A 20,345-nucleotide genomic window follows, 5' to 3' on the forward strand; every position below is an offset into this window, starting at 1 on the left:
AATTCGTCAATCACGAAATATACGTTCTCTCCTCAAACGTCGTTTAAACATTAGTCTAAAACACACAGTCATCTCCCCGCCATCTTCTTTCAATCTCCAAAGGAAGAAATCAGAAATGGACTAACTTACAGGAGGCCGATTTTTCAACATTTTCGCCCTACGTAGGAGTACATGGTGCTGACTTTTACAAGCGGTAGGTGTTCCCTGTTTTATACCCCGACCCTGATGTAGGGTGGAGATCACAGGCGGTGGCAACTACCCGCGAAATAAAACGTCTTTCTAAGCCGAGTGCTTGCTGTGGCGTTTAGATACCTGGGAAAACGGTTTGCAAATGAACATACTGACAGCGTTAGGACCGACAATTGAATGTACTCTCCATAAATGAAAAAAAAATAAAGGGAAAGGATAAACAGCGGAAATGACACAAACACGAACACAATTATATTTTAAAACTTTATTTTTATTGGGTTCGTCTATCTTTATATCTTTCTTTACTCATAAGGGATGACAATATTCAACATTTTCTATTTACTCCCCTGGTACTGACACAAAATACTCATCATCCAATCAAGTAGCCAGCGTCGACGAGAGAGAGAGAGAGAGACAACCCCTACCGATTCCTTGTCCCCTCCTACAAGTGGGCTGGTGGACATGTGACTAAACCCCACCGGCCGTAAACTTGGTAGACAGGTGAGGGAGCCCCTGAGGTATCACTATTGTGAATGTTACTTCCCACACGACAAGATGAATCTGTGATCTTGGGACTTTTTAAAAATTTTTTTCCAGATGATTTTGTATTAGTTTTAGATTTTACGAAGTTACACAATTAGGTTTTCATCTCGTTTGTTTAAATTGCTGTCATGTTTTTTTTATCTGTATAAGATTTTTTTTTAACAATTATTCTGTAATCTTTTATTTTAACGGGTGTGTGAAGTTTTGGGTTAAGTAGTGAAGTATTTAACACGTTTTGTGCACGGCGGTGCGTATTTATTGTATATAGCATAAAACGGATGTATTAGAGACTCTTGTATGGAAGGTAATAAGCTGTTTGAGATTGCTTTGGGAATTTTTTTTCTTTGATATTAAATTTACCTTTGTTGCTGAAATAATGACACTGCAAATAGGAGTGACGTCAACAGCTGAAGCATGGCGACTGAGGACAGCACCTGCTGAATATGTCAGTAACCTCCCATGAAAATATCTCATCGGTTGCTTTAATTAACATATCCACAACCGTATTTGTAGTATAATAATAAATTACTACATATTTATAGACAAACCTCGATGCGTGTAAGCCTTGGAAATTGTGTAATTTGCAATAATTTGGATCATGAAATGTAGGCCAGTAGGTAAATTACAATATCTGTATTATAAAAAATAAATTAGTTCAAAGTGGTACTCACTGTATTTGTAGATGTCTTTATAAACGAGGCTCCACGTGGTCAAAACTGTAGCGTGGCAATAGCCTACGACACATTAAATCGAAAAGGATGCATACTGCTCACTGACGTACTTACGCATGTGAGTTTTTAATTTCAGATGTTTGCGACATTGCTGTTTAATTTGTTCTCATACTTAATTTTTTTTTTTAAATTGTACAAACTTTAACATACCAAGTGGCAAAGAAAGATGTTGAGCCAGTAGTCTTGCTTAAAAAAACCCCATGTATTGCAATCAGTTACTCCTCAAAATTTAAATGTGTTGAAATATGTACAGCTTAAAAGTACTGTAAATGTTACATATATAACAAGGTTATTTAAAAAGCAAGCAATTTAAGCTTGCAGTTATTTTTAAAATAGCTCTTTTTCCTTTAGTTTTCTTATTGTCAAGTGCATATCTTACATTGGTACATTGGTAAGAGTTTGTTATGTGAGATTGTTCTGAAAACGCTATTACTCGTTTCTTAACAAGAAAAAAAAAAAGCAGGAATTTAAGCATATGTACACATATAAGTTTAAATTATAACGTAGATATAAATATATAAAGTAACCTACTGCACTGTTATTGCGCCCAGGCGCTGTCACAGCTAGTCAACCGTTGCTGCAGTCTGCCGCTGTACAGTTGGCTGACGCCTGCTAAAAGACAGGGACGTCATATCAGCTGCTGCGCCGTGGAGCAAAGATTAATGTCATGTAGATAAAGGCAGATATTTCTTACAAACCTTTCGGCAAGTATGTCTGCATATTGTTTGCTGAGACGTTTAGCATCTTATATTACGCCTCTTCCGTTGTTTGGCGGCTCTGTCTGCCCGGAATGCTTGCATGCGGTTTTTGATTTGTTGCATTCACTTCAACAATCGTTGTGCGTCCAGACAGTGCTTTTTAAACACATGTTTCGACGATGTAATGCTCTAGTCCTGCTTTAACGTCTTTCCTTGAATGCCTTAATTAAACGATTGACATACAAACGATTAAATTAAAATCTACACTGTTATCCATGATTGGAGTGATTTCTACTTAATGATTAATATGATTTCATGTAGGTTTTATTTCTCACGTTGATTTCTACCTGGTTTAATGTCCTGACTGCATTCTTCCTATGAGGAACTGGCTATTGTGTCACATCACCGCCCCATCTTCGTGTTTTGTTTCTTCGCTGCAGTGTGACTTAATCTTTCTCTGCAGAGCACTGAGCTCGTCTTCTCGTAAAGCAGTTTGACTCAGGCTGACACTGGAAAGAGACGTAAGACAGCAGAGAACATAGCTGTCAACTCCAACTTTTACAAGCATGAGTGGCATAACAGTTTCATCCAAAGTCCTAACATTTCATGGTGTAGTAGCAGAAAAGTCATCCAAGAGTTAAATCTGTGCTGCTAATACAGAGGTAAAATGGCGCAGGTGTGGCAGACGAGACCGCTAGTCAAGCATTTGAAGTGATTGATGAAAAAAATGTTACATGGCGCAGGCATAGAGGAATAATCCAGAAGATGGCAAGTGGCGTAGCTGAAGCACAGATCAAACAATAAACACAAAGAGTAACTCAGATCTACGAAAAATACGAAACTAAATGGAGATCTGTCACCCTGTAGTCAGTCAGGCAAAGGGACATCACTCTCACACACACATAACTTGACATAAGTATATTAGGAATCTTGCAGATTATACTCATCATATGTAAGTCGTATTCTAATAGTTTTTATTAGTTCACTGCAGATTTTTTTAAAGGCAGGAATTAAGAATTGTAAATTCCTGACCTACAAGATACGGTTGTGTCCTAGTATGCTCGCGATTTTTAGACACAAGTTTAGGCAAGGGACTGTACTATTACTAAAGACAGCCATGACAAAAAACGCATATGAAGATCGTGTTGGTGTGTTAATTACTACATCCAAACAGCATGCATACGACAAATTACAATCAGTCGCTATGTGGAGTTTGTCTTTCAGCTAGTTTATATATACATATGCAGGTAAATATCAGGTTATATGGAAGAATTCAAAGTAACTATAAGCTAACTTTGCTAAAACACAGTTACCTTGATTCTTTGTAATGTGTGTTTATGTGTGTGTATGTGTGTTGCCTGCACTTTTAAAAGTACTATGCTTATATATTTTATTATTATTAAAATATCTCAAACGTAAACATTTTGTGTAGACTCATAATACACATTACTATGTAAGACCAAAAGCATGCCACGTTTATTAGCATTCACGTCTGCAAATGTGTTGTAATTTGTAATTTCAGAACTCGGACAACAATCTTCGAGGGCTTACATGTAAAGGGACACAACCGCGACATAAAAAAAAACTTTCTTAATAATGTGTACAAAGGTTTTCTCCCGTGAAATGTATATAAAAAATAAGCGTATTAAATGCGATAAGACGAAGATTCTGACACGTGTCCAACCTTACGCAGAAAAAAAGTAAATAAAAAGTCAAAAAAGGAAGCAATGTGCTTTATCTTGGCAAGCAATCATGAAATGGAAACAAAGCAAGCGGTCTTAGGTGACATAATATTGATATGCTATTACATGAGATTGGGGCTAACTGGGAAGCGTTTTTCCCTCAAAAAAAAAAAAAAAAACAGCATCGATAACATACAGAGGCATCTAACAGCGAAAAATAAACTCTGCAATTTGTGGGGAAAAACCCTGCTTTTTACATTGTGAGGACCACGGCCATTGGAAGAGTTGGGTCAACAGATCACTTCACCGCTGTCTCTTCAAACGCTGGGGGTAGCCAAACTTTTCACTGAATCGTAAGAAAAGAAGCCTCACCGAGGCGGCACCGAGGCGGCTAACATTTCTTTCACAGAAAGTGTCAATAACAGAGCAGACTTTTCTTTACCTTTGTGTGTATGTTAAATGCATGTGTTGGGGCTAGTATTAATGGGAAATAGTTTAGGTCGTTTGTTCTTTGAAAGTTTACCTGTAATGTTCTTTGAATAAGGTGTGCTATTGACAGTTGTTATTTTTGTCGCTATTTGTTGCTATTTGTTGACTGTAGCGGTTTTGTTATGAACAATTTCAGAAAACTTGAAGATGATATGGATCTTAAACATTTTTGTATTTTACAATGCTTAGATGATCTCTCTCTCTCTCCCTCTCCCTCTCTCTCTCTCTCTCTCACGATCATTTCTCAGTAATTGCTCATGAATGTTAATGCAAAATAAGCACTGGATTTAACTTTGTCGGTGAAGTAATACCTACTCCACGGCAGCCCCTTTGATTCGCCTCCAGCAGGTAAAATTCGGGCATGCACCAAGTGACAAAGACCACCCATGCACTAGGATCAAGTGCTCCTATAGCAGTGTTGGGAGTATTACACAAAGCACTACACTGGTCAATTGTTGGCATGTGTCAAACAGGATGTCTTGCCACAGCTTCTGTACACATGGGCAGGGCCATAACAACTACTTCTTTCTGGCTCCCACATAACTGTAATTAGGGAGTAGTCCCACATGTACCTCAATTCGTCCTGGTACAATATATTTGAGAAGGAAGACTTCCTTGAGCTTCTGTACATATGGGTTTGGTAAGAAGAATTCTTTTTAACCAAGCATTCTTGAGCTGTTTCGGTGATTGGGTAGTTGCCTCACTGATATTGTACTGCTGTTAGTAATGTTGCTCACACTCTGTTAAACACGAAATGTCCGGCATTTACTCAACAAATACTAATTCCTTTGTCGTTGGCAAAACTACCTATGAAAGATGCTTTTTCACACACGATACGAAGAAAGTGAGTATTAAAAATATGACTTGGTTCGGGGAAACTTTGCTATCAGAAAAATTTCATAAAATGTTTTGTAAAGATACGAGAAATGTAGCAAAGGGAGTCTTTCCACGAGAAAAGCTAAACATATATTTAGGTGTAAAGATCTGATGTACTAAATAATAAACTGTTAAAACTTTCACAGCTGTTATGAAAACTTTCGTCTTACACTTTGTATCTGAAATATTTTACAGCACCGATAGAGATTGTCAATACCGTTATACACATTTGACTACACAGCACCAGTAGGTGTAAATACACACACACGAACAGATGCTTACATGCATGCGCTTGCAACCTTAAAAATGTCCATATCAGTTTTCAGGATGGCTAGATTGGTGTTTTACGCATAAAGATTTACGAATAAAGTTAAAAGAGCTAGAACAAGATGAATTTGGCTTTATATCCGAGTTATATCTCAGGGTCAATGAGTCTATATAGACAGAGAGACGTGGTATAAATAAAAAAGTGAGAGAGACATAGGTGATGGTCTATGAAAACCCTATTTTACTCCGTGCACGAGGGAGTTGAAATTCAAAAACGTAGTAAATCTTCGTGGAAAAGAAAACAGACTGCTACTTAAGAATTTAAGTAAACTTAGCCCACACAGCAAATGTGCTCCGAAAATAAACAGAAGCTGTGCCGGAGGCTTGCTGCAATGTGTGCATGATTCTTAATCAAGTACTTCAAACAACAAAGGTGTTCATTTTAAGGAGATTGCGTTTTCTTCTAAACGGACACGCTTCCTTCTGGGGAGCGTCAATTAAGACCGTTCTTGCCCCGACTTCTTGCGGTATCTTCCTTAAATGTCAAGTATAGACAGCAAAATCGTCTCGACCTTGTCTAGCGCTTTGGTAAACATTGGATCATAGAACCTCCCTGCGATTAAGTGGCAAGATCGGCAGATGAATACTGGATGATGGTCTGTGAAGCCTACTCACTTCGTGTGTGTCTGAAGACTGTATCCGACACAAAGAATCCAGTTTTCATCAGCTGCTGGCTGCCACACCGTTTAGTCACACCAAGGAGCGAGACAAACATCCGTCACAATGGTTATTCCAGTCTTTAAAAGGCGTTATTGTACAGCTGGTCGTCAGAATTCGGGAAAGGAGTTTACAGCTCAATTAAATAAAAAGAAAAAAGAAAAGAAAAGAAAAGCAAGAAACGCGATGCAAAAGCACCAAATGCACTTCACTATTAAGAATAAAGCACAGCAGAGTTTAGAGTAGCTTTGTGTTTGGCAGAAATTTATGTCCTCACATCACCGCAAAGCGTTGTATTCACCTCATACTTAATTGAGTGTGTGATTTCCCAAACAATTCGAAATTAGTCTGCTCACATTTAGCTGCCCGGATGTACAACGTGCACGTGTCCGGCGTCGTGTGACGGGACCACGAATAACAGCAGGTGGCGAGCTGCTCACTGCAGGTGGAGCGGTAATGCAGCGACATCGACAGGTGCGGGGTCAAAACTGAGGTTTCCCAGTCACCTTTGACCTTAAGGTCTTTGTTAGCAGTGTGTTTAACCATTAACATTGAGATTTCATGATCTGGTGGGAAGGTATCAAAAGTGTCAACCTTTTACCAGTTAAAATTGACTGTATCTCTCTCGCACCCATACACACAGACACACACCAACACACGAAAGCACCAACACGCGTATACACACAAGCACACATACAGAGAGAGAGAGTACGTGTGCACGCTTGCTTGCACGTTTTCAAATATTACCGCACCTTACACACATATGTTTTATGTATCGACAAGAATGTTATGGGGCAAACTACAAAAGTAACGAGAACATGCAAATCTCCTCCTTAAGTATACATCACTTGCAAACCCTTGTAGGCCACTGTACCAAGAATCTAACCCATAATAGGCGAGATGCTAGGGCATTCTTTGGAAGCTTGCTCGTGTATATATCTGCACAGATAAACACCTAAAGACGAACACAAGTTTTCAAGAACAAATATTATGTAGCGGGTCCCTTCGTCACTAGTTTGTGTTTAACAATAATACTCTCTCGGTGTAACTGTGTGTGCATGTGCGTGCCTGCGTGCTTGTGTGTGTGTCAGCTACGTACAATTACATGTGGATTAAAAACGATTTATTGACGACTTTACTAGGTGACCCATGAGTCAGATTTTAAGGGCTTTAAAGTGGTAGGCAGTAAGTGCAGGTGGGGTTCTGTAAACCTCCATGTAGTTAAACAAATGTTCTTGTAGTAGGCTTGAACAATTTCCGCTTAAATTTCAACCAGAGCAAATGCAAATAAAAATAGACGGTTCATAAACAAATTGCCTATAATTTACATACAAAGGGATGCTTGTACATGGCGACTAGAAATATAGTAATGATAGATAATATATTGCTGAGTTTATCTCCCACTTGTTACAAAATAAAGTCATTGGGCACGACTTGAAAACATAGTGCTGGGCAGAGAACTATCGTGGTCAGACTGTACTGCCATAACCCTCAGGACTCTTGAACCCTGAACGTTGAAAAGCAGCTGAGATTTCTTCTGAAGCTTATGACCGTCTTGCAAACTGATGGGGACGAGTTAGTGCCTGTCACCAATACAACAACGATTGACTGTTCTGGATTCAAATCTCGTATTGAGCAAGGCCAAGCTGTTCTTTTTCTGCATGTGGCATCTGTTTACAGAGCTGGATGGTTGGCTATGATGTAGTCTTAGTTGCTTGCTATGCTTAAAGTACCTATCCCCCACCCCTTGCAAACTAATATCATGCAGCCACCAGCATCCGCTAGTGTGTGAAGAGGTCAAGATGTAAGTTCGCCTAGGCTAACACACAGAAAAAGTCATGCACACGTGGGGGTGTGTTTGTGTGTGTGTGTGCTTTTGTGCGTGCGTGTGTGTGTGCACGTAGACATACGTACATGCACATGCAAGACCTGCTTTGCCACTTTTCACCTGATAACTCCTGAATGACAAGCAACACAAAGTTTTCAAATACTTCAGAATGTCTTCCTTATGCGGAAAGGCTCAAGATCTCTCGAGAAAATGACGCCATCCCCGTCCACCTAACGCTGAAAATAAAATAGAAAGTCGTGAACAGGTGGGTGGATCTGTGGCCTGTATAAAGTCGCCTTGCATCCAGATGACAGCGCCATCTATGAGACGTCTGCAGCGCGGAAGGCACAAGAGAAGGAGCGGATACCTGTCAGCTGAGTGTCTACCTTCAACATTGCGACATCGCTCTCTGGTCGAGAAGGTGATTGTCCACCTGTCAATTTTTGGGAAAGCAAAATGGAGGCTTTGTTTGTAAAAAAAAAAAATGGAAAGGAAATGTCTCTAGCATTTTAGCAAATTTTGAATATCTTACTGAAATCTCAGTATCTAACATCTATTTGATCTATTTTGCTATTTAAACGTTTCTGGATATAAGCATTACACATTTGGTATGTGTTTGCTTACTAAAAGATTTGCAGTAGTTGACTGCCAGATTGTGTAGCAAGACACTGGCACTAACCCTGTGTAATCACTTTTCAGACTAAGCAACTGAAAAAAGTATAAACAATGTTTACCAGCCACATTAATAATAATTCCACAAAAACAATGAATACTAATATGATTTTGTAAAGATTATTTCTCGCTATTTTTTAAACGGCCGCGGTGTTACCAATCACCATCCTGTCAAAACCACTCAAAATAAGTGTATCTGGTACTTCTAAATGTAAACACTTCTTTTGAACCGTGTTTGTCTGCATGCGCTACGGGGTCCTTCTTGGGCTCGATGCAAGTATTGAGAGAGTAGCAGGCTGTGTAGTCTCTACCAGCAAACACAAGAGACGTAGTCCCTGCAAGCGAGTTATAAAAATGCTGCAACTAATAAAAAAATTTGTTTCGAGCACTGTTTGCTATTAGCAGAAATCAACGACGTATGACCAAGCTAGCTGAGGAGATACGGTTGTCTTCGTATATGGTGATTACCGCATACACTAAATGTAGTTCTCACAACATAATGATGGTTGACTGAAACTTTTGTTTGTTCTCTTCCAGCCACCGCCACCAAGATGATCAACGCTGCAGTGTGCTTGAGCCTCTTTGGCTTACTGGCCCAGGTTGCCGCTCAGAACTGTGAGTAGACTCTCTGTATGCATCGCTGGACAATCCTTTAAAGTCATTGTTTCCTTGACAGGGAGAAATACATGAAATCCCGCTACACAGAAGGTGTTAGAGACTAGGAAGCCGCACATTTCCTGTTTAAATAACTATTTTCCAAGTTCGAAAATTTGCATATTCATACACTGGAATCATGTTTAAATGCGTAAATGCTGACATATCACAGATCCCGGTACATGGCGAGAACGCTTGTGCCTATACTTCACCTGAATCCAGATTCTGAGCACTGAGAAAACGATTAGCCCTGGAGGATATCACTGGGGCTTAGCTTTCTTTTAGGTGCATCTTTTCTTTCCCAGACCGAAGCTGGTGGAGCCTGAGTATTGGAATGTAGCATCTCACTTTGATGGGGGGAGATCTGATCGTGTCCATCTTAATACTTCCTTAAAGATGGAGACAGTTATGGTTTGCTCACAGAACTGCTTTACAATTTTCTTTTGGAAGTTAGGCGAAGTCTTGTAAGATACACAGTGTACTTAAAATGTTGACTGGCTTTAAGCACGACAGACGTAGTCTGTTAAACAATATTATGATTTAAAATCATATAGAAATAGTTTGAGATGTTGATATTTATGACTCAATGCATCATCGGTGATAATTATTTTGATCGTGAAAACTCTGTTACGGTTGTACACATCACTGCTGTACAGGGACAGGAATACAGCAACAATGTAGTGAAACTCGGTGTCACACGACTGAATACTTTGCAGATCATAACCTGCAATAAGGCTTGCAGGTCTTATCTTTCCATGACTTGCTTTGTAAGTTGCTTTTGAGCTTTTTAGCATGCGAGATGAAAATAAAACTTGTTTTCCAGTGTGCAACAGAATGGATCTTGTATTCCTTGTGGATTCTTCAAGCAGCGTACACAACACAAACTTTCAGCTGGTGAAGACACAACTGTCTTCTGTCCTTGACTATTTTCGCATCTCATCTGGAGAAACACGAGTTGGGGTTATTACATACGGCACCGAGGTCTTTGAAGTCGTCCCATTCTCCAGCACAAAAGCAGATTTGCGGCAAGGTATGTTTGTATATTAATCTAAAGTATGGGCTTCAGATATTTTTAAGCACTTGCACATATTCCATACATGCAGCATAAAGACACAAAACACGAACATTAGCAAAAGTCCCCGACATACAACCTTCAGTCTTATAATCTCTCCGCATTCGCACTTAAATAAACACATTTACACTTAAATCCACTCTTTTGCATACGTAGAGGAAGAGAAATCGTTTTGAAATTCAAAGCGTGCTTAAGATTAACTTTGCAGAGTTTTTTTTTTAACTTTAGGCAAAATGATTTTTAAAATGTATATTAATGTTTTGGTCAGCAACAGTCTGTAAGAAACTGATTTGTAAGAAGTCTTTTAATTTCAGCAATAAGCCAGCTAAGCTACCAGAACGGTGGCACCGACACCAACAAAGCCCTCGACAGGGCGGTGCAAATGTTCCAGCAGTCGAACAGGCAGGACGTGGCGAAGGTCGTTGTGCTCGTCACAGATGGCATGAGCACAAACCCCAGTCTCACCCTCGCCTCCGCCTCCAATGCCAAAAGTCAGGGCGTCCAAATATATGTCATTGGTGAGTTTGTCCAGATGTGTCCTTACGAATACAAGAAGGGTAGTGGATGTGATGGATGTGATGAGTCATCGAATCGGCTATGTTTGTTATGGGTGCTCCAGTGTTTGCGTGAGCTATGCCCAGCATCTTCTGTACCGTGGTTCTTTTATATCACATTTCGATGATTCCGTGAACTAGGTTTGTAACTGCAGGACTAATGCACTGCTTATGCTAATCATTCAAGACAAGGGCATGCAGCATGCAGAAAGACAGACTGATGAATAGAGTTGGGCGGGTAGCACATATGTTAATCAGGGAGCGAGGTAGAGATGCGGGAGGGGCATTGCGCCGAGCCAGCAATTAAAACTGCATGAGATCAGCAGACCCTGTAAACAGGTGTCACATGCAGAGACAGATTGGTGTGTCCGGGACGGGATGAAATTCCAGGTCAGCCAACCCTCTCTGTATTGGTGACAGAGATGTGGTGATACACCCAAGGCGTATTCATAGAGAAAAACGTTAACGATCAAGTCATGATGGAAGCCCACGCATGCAAAGAACAGACAAGGCTGGCTGGGGTGAATGTGGGATAATTGATCATGTCAGAAAAATGACAACGAGATAGATGACCATACAAGCCAGTTTCGATCATGTGTGATTTTTTAATATAAAACCATCATGAAAACAGTACTAAACGTAGCGACATGTTGGGAAAAGTGTCTTTACTTAAGGGTTTATTTAGGTGCTCTTTTTTTTTTTTTGATGGGATAAATTTCAGTGGAAGATGAACAGAAGTCAGGACTGTACAGGGTTATGTTTACAATGTGAAGGCATCAGCTAATGAGGATTGGGACTGTATGCTAATTAAGTGTATCTGTGTGCAAACATGGGGTCACGACTTCGATTCTTTCTTGACCCGAGGATGTTTGTAGGAGTGTAGAATGAAAGGGGGGTTTTCATCAAGATTCTGAAAATACTATCTTATCTTGCACTAAAATTTAACACTAACATGTTACACTGACATGTCAGAAAATTGTATCTCACTAGATTAAGTTTGTTCTCTGGTCCTAGTAGATATAGGAGCTTACTTATGTTTCTTAGCAGCTCGCGGTATGCTTGAAAGTTCACATCTCTTATTGTTCTTCATCACAGGGGTCGGAGATAATGTTAACTCTAACGAACTCAACTCCGTTGCTACGTCTGCAAATGGAAACTACGTCTTTACGGTTTCGTTATTCTCTAGTCTGGCCACAAAACTCGTGGAGTTTGCTTCCACCATGTGTCTCATAGGTACGTGCAGTTGATATTTCTCTTGCTGTAAAATACCAGTCATTCAGACAACACTGTGCAACACGTTTATCATGCGCAAAGAGCCAAATACTAGGCTGCTCATGTTTGTATATTACAGAAAAAATATGACAGAAAACGTTCTAAATTTTCAGTACTACTTTACCAGTCTGTGCAGTGTGTACGTATGAAACCATGTGTAGCTGTAAGTCTAAAAAAGCTTACTTTAAAATATTTATTTGATACTTTACCTGACACAACCAAGGCAATGTCTTTATTATGATGTGGAACTATTTTATATGGCATGCCATGTAGAGCTATTTATGATTGAATGGTATTGGTTAACATTCTTCTCGAAATAATGTAAATATTTTCACAAATAAATAGTTTGACAAATATCAGTGTCAATTCCCAGCAATCAGAAAACTATATTAAAATCTAAAATCATTTTTGAAAAATAACGAAGGAAAAAGTAAAGCAGCCAAACGAGATGAGCAAAGAAACAAGGTACTAAAAACATTTTCCTTATTACGTGAAAAAAATCTGTTGTTGATAAATTGGCTTAATAAATTATACAATCATACAATAACCAACACTTAGTTTTGAAGCAGCTGTTAAAATGAAGAACAATTTCTCTCAAGTTAAGTTTTTAATCAATCTCAACATCGCTAATAGTTAATTAATGTTTTAAAGACTGATTATATTATTTCAGAAACAACGACTAGAACCACAACTATGACAACAACGCCGTATTTGGGTAAGTTAATGGTAAACTGTAAAATAACTACGGCTACTGGCGAAAAAACGGAGAAACAGAACTGATTATTCACTAGTTTTTATTAAATTAAATTACTTGAATGTAATCGAAGATCACAATGGTATGCATATGTTTAGGTATTCTTTCACTTTTGCATGCATACACCTGCCACTGTGTATCCTACAGTTTGAATTCTTGCAGATTCCATTTAGTTTTGGGTACTTTGTCATAAGCCGTTTTCTGAAAGAATAATTTATCAGAAGTACATCCTTTCTGAAATAGGGTAATGTAATTACAAGGCGGTCAGAGTAGATTCTCTGCCTCTCCATCCTAGGCCCAGGCGGAGTGCTAATGTATGAACAGATGTCTTGGTAAGGCAACTCAAGTGTCCTCACGGGGCTTGTCGGAGACAGGCAAACGTGCAGCTCGACACTTGGGACCTGTAAGTGTCCATGAACCCGAGCACACAGTCTACTGTATTGAAAGCAGGAATAATATAAAGGATGTCCTAGGCCATGTGCCTTGTGGAAAATGTGACCTTAGCAGGTCACGGGCAAACAATGCACACACATTTAAAATGGAGCCGTGCGTTTGTGTGGATATGCAAATCATAGACCTTTCGATGTTTTTATAGAAATAACAAATGTTCGTTGTTCATCTGGATATTTTAGAGTTCTAATGAAAAGTATTTTGCTATAAAGTTTATTTATTCTTTCTCTCTCTCTTATCAGCAAAATCATATCTAGTCCGTTTTCGAGGTTGCATATTTATTTCACACACTCACACATAAGTAAATTTTTAAAGTCACATTCAATATCTAAAATCACTCTCACAGCTGAGTACAACATAACATCATTATTTCAATGCCACACGTATTGCTGCATCAAAATCCTGATGCACTTTTATCATCGTAATATAGAAAAAACGGCTTGAGTATCAATGTTGTTTGCAGAAGGGAACAATGTCTTGACATAGCTTGTTGTTGTTGCAGTCTGTGACAAGCAGCTGGATGTCATCTTCGTGCTGGACGGCTCTAGCAGCGTCAGGAACGTCAACTTTCAGAGCGCGGTGTCATCGCTCATCAACACTGTGCAGTTCTTCATGCCGGGTGCCAGCAGAACCCGGATTGGCGCCATTACATACGCCACTGGCATCTTCCAGTCCCTACCCCTCACCGACGACAGAAGTGTCATTACGAAGGGCAAGTACAAAATTATGCTTTGAGCCCTTCACATTGGTTTTGTCGCGATTGCCACGTTTGTAGTACATTAAACTAAGTTGATGCCAGCGCAAGTTAGCCTTATTTACTTTTCTTCTGTTTCCCGCTGAAAGCCTACTTTCACGGACGGATGTTTGCTTATGAGTTAAAGTGTTTATTGCGATTTCAACTACTTCATCACTTGAACCTATCTCTAGTTTTATTTCGCCGGTTGCTGTGAGTTTATATCAGATTTGTTGTTTTAAGTTAACATACATAGCACTTACAATAGTAATACAAACCAACATTTTAACGAAAGTTATTTCGTTACGACACGTTGGTCGTAACTAATTTATTTGTATTTTACACAATTTATTGGTGCAAACTTTCTGACATTAGTTTCATCACGATCGTTTCGACACACGAACACCATTCTTTCGTCATCTGACCTGAGAAGCCTTCCGACAATATTACGACTTTCAGTAATGACCACGAAGTGATTACAATGAGGCTAATAAGGATTCAGGAAATATTAGCCTCCCTATTGTCTCCCCGTCTATATTTTCTCTGTATGTAAGCACAGGTGTTGGAGGTGTGACTGTATTGCCCTGTGTCTGAAGGTCTGAGTGACCTGACCTATCCTAACGGCGGCACGGACACGGACAAGGCCATCCGCGCGGCCACCGCGGAGCTGCTGTCCAAGAAGCAGAGCGGCGTGCCTCAGATCATGGTAGTCATCACGGACGGCCTCAGCACCAACCCGCCGGCCACCCTGCAGGCAGCAGCCGAAGCCAAACAAGCTGGCATCTCCATTTACGCTCTTGGTGAGTGAGCAAAGCCGTGGTGAACCTGTGTAAAGTCAGTAAATAATTAGTCCCACCCTCTGACCATTTAATGTCAGCCAATACAAGGGTTAGTTTACCTCACAAAATGTGTGATTGACTTATCGATGCTGGATGGGGATCAGGATTTTAAAAATATCAAAATTTTAGAATGAATAAGTAGAAATACTTCAGAATTTTTTTTCAAACAAGAGTAGTACAGACAAATTCGTTTTTTTAATCCTTAAAGATTCTGAACACATTCTGTCAATAACGTACGTAACGTTCTATCTCTCTCTCTCTCTCTCTCTCTCTCTCTCTCTCTCTCTCTCTCTCTCTCTCTCTCACAATATATATAATAAGCTGGAAAAAGTCTTCGGTTGTGTTCACTCGTTGTTTTATATATGCATATCCTTTTTGTGACGACAAGAAATATTTCTGAAATCTTTTGCACATTTAAGGTATCGGCCTCAACGACAACACCGAGTTGCAGGCAATATCATCTGACCAAAACCAAATGTATCATGTGGAAACTTTTCAAAATCTGACATCTGCTCTTGCCAGTTCTGTTGTGGATGTGTGCCGCGCTGGTAAGTTTGAGTCTACTCATGTAACACCTAAAGGTCCTCATGTTTATGACCTGATGTACTATAGCTAAATGTTAAACACTATGCATCGCAGTGCAATATCTAGGACAATTGCTTTAAATATCAGAAAAAAACTAACTTTCCTCTTACCTTTAAAGACAAAATATGTTAATAATACAGATTTTGCATAGTGCTCATATAGCAATTTGTCATGGTGACATACTCAAAAGAGTTGTATTAGAATGAGCTTTAGTGTCATTACTGTGCATCTCAGTTTTCAGAATAACATTAATATTCACGACGATGCCTATTAATCACAGTCATGATGTCTTCCTCATTTTATGGTTATTATGTCAAATAGTGTTTAAAAAGAAATATCAAAGTGGAAATTTTTTTAATTTTATAATTTTTTTTTAGTTTCAGCACCGACGTCACCCATAGGTAAGCTTCACATCTCTTGTAGTCACCACGCCAATCACAGTGGATAGAGATACACATTCTTATTCGTCAAGTTTTCAGTTTAAACTAATTTTTATAGCATTGATCATAAACAAGACAATTGAAACTAATATGCATTGAAATGACTCATTTCATATGCCGATATATTTTTTCATATATGCTAACCTAGAATTCAAGGCAATCTGTTGATGTACATGTGCGTGTGCAGTGGGATAGAGATGGATCAGTGGAAGAAAGTAAATCATGATTTTTTTAAATATCTTTTCCAGTAACAACACCTATGCCTTTTCCAACCTTTACACCTTCTAATGGTGGTAAGTTATATATCTATATATAGATATAAAGGAAAATGATATTTTGATAATTTCTGAACGATATTGGATAATGCACGGACATGAATGATTATGAAAGCATGATAATAGTTGCGGTAAAAAAAAAATGTTAGACCACTCATTGAATAACAGTGTCAGTCAGTTATCCACTTAGTATGTACTAACGAGACTTGCCTCATGGCAGAGCGTGATGCGCTGTATCATGTCATCCGATTTCGTCTTAACAATGAAGGCTTCATCTTGTAACCATCCCACTGCTTGTTTTATCAAAAAAAAAGTGTGCAACAAAGCCGTGGACATCGTGGTCTTGATGGACGCCTCGTCAACTGTGGGCACAGCAAACTTCGAGCTCATGAAGCTGTATCTGTTGACCTTCCTCCGTCTGTTCGTCATCAGCCCTTCCCAGGCTCGCTTTGGTGGCCTTTGCTATGGCTCCAGGCTCTCGGGAACCTTCGGTCCGTCTGATACAGAGAGTGCAACCGTCAATGGTAAGGAGAGGAGTAGGGGCTTAAAAACTATTTAAAAAATACTTGAAATAGCTGCCATCTTCCCTGCTTTCATGATCACTTATTTCACTGTTTGTATCTGAACTATTTTTGCATAACCATCATTCTTGCGCGGCACTATTACTGCAAAAATACCAAAGAGCTGGAGCACAGCTAGTCACTGACATAGCATGGAAACATTGATAATCTGCAATTATTTACATTAAACGGCAATATGCGTGGACAACGGTAGACGTTAATATTTTTTAGTCGATAATGTTGTTGAAACTGTCTCACACAACACATTCTACACAGCTATCCTGAGACTACCCTACCTTGGGGACAGTGTCAGATACACAGACACGGCCATCACTTCTGGTAGCGACCTGCTGTATACCAACCGTCGTAGTGGGGGCAAATCTACGCTGGTCATTCTCACGACTGGTGCCAGCATCAATCCTACAAGCACCATCAGCCGTGTACAAGACGCACTTAATACAGGAATCAACGTTTACGCCATTGGTCAGTTTTCTGCTCTACCAGCATCCTTCTCAAGCTTATCATTCACATCTTATATAGCGACAACTTAACTGTTGTTTATGAGATAGCTACTTTGTGCACAAAAAGCGAATTTGTTTAACAACTATTAGTCTTTTTTTTTAAATCTTGCTGAATAAAAGAAGTAATCTTGCAAGAAGAGCAATCACAAGCTTAAAGAACATTTTTATTATGTTTTGACACGGTTGCATTCATTATGATATTCTCAGTTTATGCAAAATTGTTTACAGGCATCGGCAGTAACCAGGGTCTATCCGAACTGACCAGAGTACTGCCTGGCAGCCGACTGCGTTTCGCCAGTTCGTGGGCCTCCCTACCATCAACACTGAGGGATGTTGCGAGCGACATCTGCTCTAAAACGTGTTTTGAGCGCGTGTCCGACAAAAGCCAGGCGCCACAACTAATTGCCTTATTCCACGACGACAATTAACGAGCTGTCCATTTTATATGCAACCATTCTGTCACAAATAGATTGAACATGCGCTGGATTTCAAAGAATGTTTGGTGAATCCTTTCTTGTTTCATCTCTTTACAACAATGTGCAGCCAAATATGGACGGTTAGATACCTGCTGGGAAAATAAATTATAAATGGCGAGTTTATCCTTCTTCGGAAATGTAGTCTCATGTTTACTTTATGGCACTGGCTCTTGTGCTAATAAGCTTGGTCAACTTCTAAAACTGGCATGACTAGGGAAATAAAGTGTGTTTACAGGGATAGCATGAGTTGTAGGTCATAGGTCAGGTGTCCACGTTTTTCTTCTGACGTTTGTCTTGGGGAGATCTCATTGTCCTTCAGTTCAGAGCAAAGATAACGCCATCAGTGCAGGAGTGGTCTGGACAAAGAAAAATGGTTTTGGTATATCGCAGCAAAGTCTGATTGTTAACCAACAATACTGTTCAATACCCTTCAGCTCGATGTAAAATAAAATTTGTATTGCATTCATTCTTTCAAATCTGCTTTCTGACTACAAATTAATGTCACCGAACTGTTTGCTAAATTTGTTGAGAAATGGGGATTATATTATTTCCTTGTAACAGTGACCATTGGCCATTACACGCGTGTACAAACAAATGCGGGCTTTTAGTATTTTGTTCACGGGAATAAGTATATTCCCCTTTCCTGACTCTGAAAGGGTGCAAGTATGGAATTTTGTAATTGATAGCACTGGCTTGGAGTCTTCCGTTATATCTCTAGAAGAAGAGAGTTTGTTTTTTTTTTTTTTCATTTTTCTTCTAACTCTTCTTGGAAATATATGTTGAGTGTCTGCGTTAAGCTAAGAAATAACCATCAAACAGCATTTCAGTGTCTAGGAGTGGATGAACGGTTTCTTCTTTGCCTTGCAAATAATTCTGTGAAACGATCCCGTCATTAGAATGAGAGTATACGTGCATTAGTCCTATTTTCTTGCCAATAAGCGTGTATGATTGTGAGCTCGGAAGCAAAAGCAAATTTGAGATCCCCGTCCCAACAAACACCACTCTCAACACACACACACATAGTTTTTTTTTGTTTTTTTTGTTTTTTTGGTTTTTTTTTTTTTTTTTTTTTTTTTTTTGTTGGTCTGACTGTAACCCGCGATTGTTAGTGTTCTTAACTTTTAACTCTTAGTAAGCTAATGTTTATTAATTTATTCAAGAGATGACCCTTTCCTATCTTTCTGTCATGTGTAAGATACACATAGTTCACAAATCTCTATTGCAAATAAAGAACTCTTCACTGAACTTTCTCTGTGCATGTATATTGTATATTCCGCTTTTGAATAAAAGAATAAAAGAGACGAGCTTGATAAGATTTTAAATAATTCCATCTCTCACATCATCTTAGTGGTCATTGGTCACAGCTATGCAGACTCGGGGAACCCTGAAGAAAATCTCACAACACATTTAACACATTATTTGTGTCTGCACTGACCAGGTGGAAATTAATATTATCAAATCACCATGAACCCGCCACTTCAGAGAAGAGTAGACATCTGTCAAGAGAAGTAATCCAGAAGCACGCGCAATGTCTTGGTGTCAGTTCTGTCCCCTTTCCTGCGCTGCCACTGTTGTCAATGAACTTTGCAGCGGGACGTGATCGGTGGAGCGTGTCTCCCAATAGTCATTTAGTCGCATCACCAGATTCAACTTCTTAGAACATTAATCCAAATGAAGCAATCATTCGGTCTTAAACAGAGATCGCATATACAACAGATCACACAGCTACTTCTCACACACTGAGATGGCTGGGTGTGTGGGCGAGATTCTGACCAGGTCCAGGACGAGGAGATGATCTACTTCGTGTTGACAGAAGGTGCATTTCATCGTCATAGTCCAGGTGTGTGCGGTTCGCTTTACACGCCTGACAGCCAATAGTTTAATACTGACCTAAATACAGACAAGTGCCTGGCCTGGCCCCATGCAATCCTTCCACCAGCTTTTTATATCCCAAATTCAAATGCTAAATAAATTACACAGTAACACCACTTTCAGCTTTTTTACTTTTCATTGAAAAGTTTGATCATTTTGCTGATAAATTTGACTTCTAATATTACCATAGATTTAAAACATAAAAATCAATATAATAAAATGTAACAAAGCCTGGACATCAATCATACCCTAAATGTGTGGTGGCAACTACCTATAACGACTAAAGTAAGGTAGGAGGAGTCGTGACCTTCCGTATTAGTAACCTCATGCGTCACAGACACCCTTGTCAAAATGTGTCACTAACCAGTTCTGACAGGTAAATATATCGGCCGTTGCTACCGTACATAGTTGTAACGGTTCAAGCACACCTAAGGTGTGGCCGAGATTTCACTCTCTCCTCCTTTCACATTTGTGCCTCGTGCGACACACCTCACGGTGCTTGCCATCTCCACACCGGTGAGGCGTGTCAGTCAGTCACAACCGCCTCTGCGTGATCTCTCTTCAAGCTGTGTATTTAAGGCTTAAATTTATTTCCA

At 39.5% G+C, this 20,345-nt stretch overlaps 2 protein-coding genes across 4 annotated transcripts in view; one reads left to right on the forward strand and one right to left on the reverse strand.

The window, feature by feature from the left end:
* LOC112560318 overlaps positions 1 to 2,072 on the reverse strand; it is a 33,980-nt gene extending 31,908 nt beyond the window's left edge. For 2 of the 3 annotated variants that reach the window (XM_025232098.1, XM_025232096.1), the window contains exons 1-3: positions 1,995 to 2,072; positions 1,404 to 1,466; positions 1,093 to 1,169 (exon numbers count right to left, since the gene is read on the reverse strand). In XM_025232098.1, coding sequence (XP_025087883.1) covers positions 1,093 to 1,148 — 56 coding nt within the window. In that variant the 5' untranslated portion in view covers positions 1,149 to 1,169; positions 1,404 to 1,466; positions 1,995 to 2,072. The remainder of the gene's footprint in view (positions 1 to 1,092; positions 1,170 to 1,403; positions 1,467 to 1,994) is intronic. The other variant, XM_025232097.1, reaches the window with a different exon arrangement.
* Positions 2,073 to 8,304: 6,232 nt separating this feature from the next.
* LOC112560894 (cartilage matrix protein-like) lies at positions 8,305 to 18,267 on the forward strand. Its single transcript, XM_025233003.1, has 14 exons — positions 8,305 to 8,441; positions 9,230 to 9,307; positions 10,170 to 10,376; positions 10,733 to 10,936; positions 12,068 to 12,205; positions 12,915 to 12,959; positions 13,951 to 14,160; positions 14,778 to 14,981; positions 15,440 to 15,568; positions 15,983 to 16,006; positions 16,294 to 16,338; positions 16,635 to 16,844; positions 17,157 to 17,363; positions 17,630 to 18,267. Exons 2-14 carry the CDS (start codon positions 9,244 to 9,246, stop codon positions 17,827 to 17,829), a joined length of 1,887 nt encoding a protein of 628 aa, XP_025088788.1. The 5' UTR covers positions 8,305 to 8,441; positions 9,230 to 9,243; the 3' UTR covers positions 17,830 to 18,267.
* The last annotated feature ends 2,078 nt before the right edge of the window (positions 18,268 to 20,345 follow it).

Source organism: Pomacea canaliculata, linkage group LG3 (assembly GCF_003073045.1).
Source record: "Pomacea canaliculata isolate SZHN2017 linkage group LG3, ASM307304v1, whole genome shotgun sequence".
NCBI classification, from domain to species: Eukaryota; Metazoa; Mollusca; class Gastropoda; order Architaenioglossa; family Ampullariidae; genus Pomacea; species Pomacea canaliculata.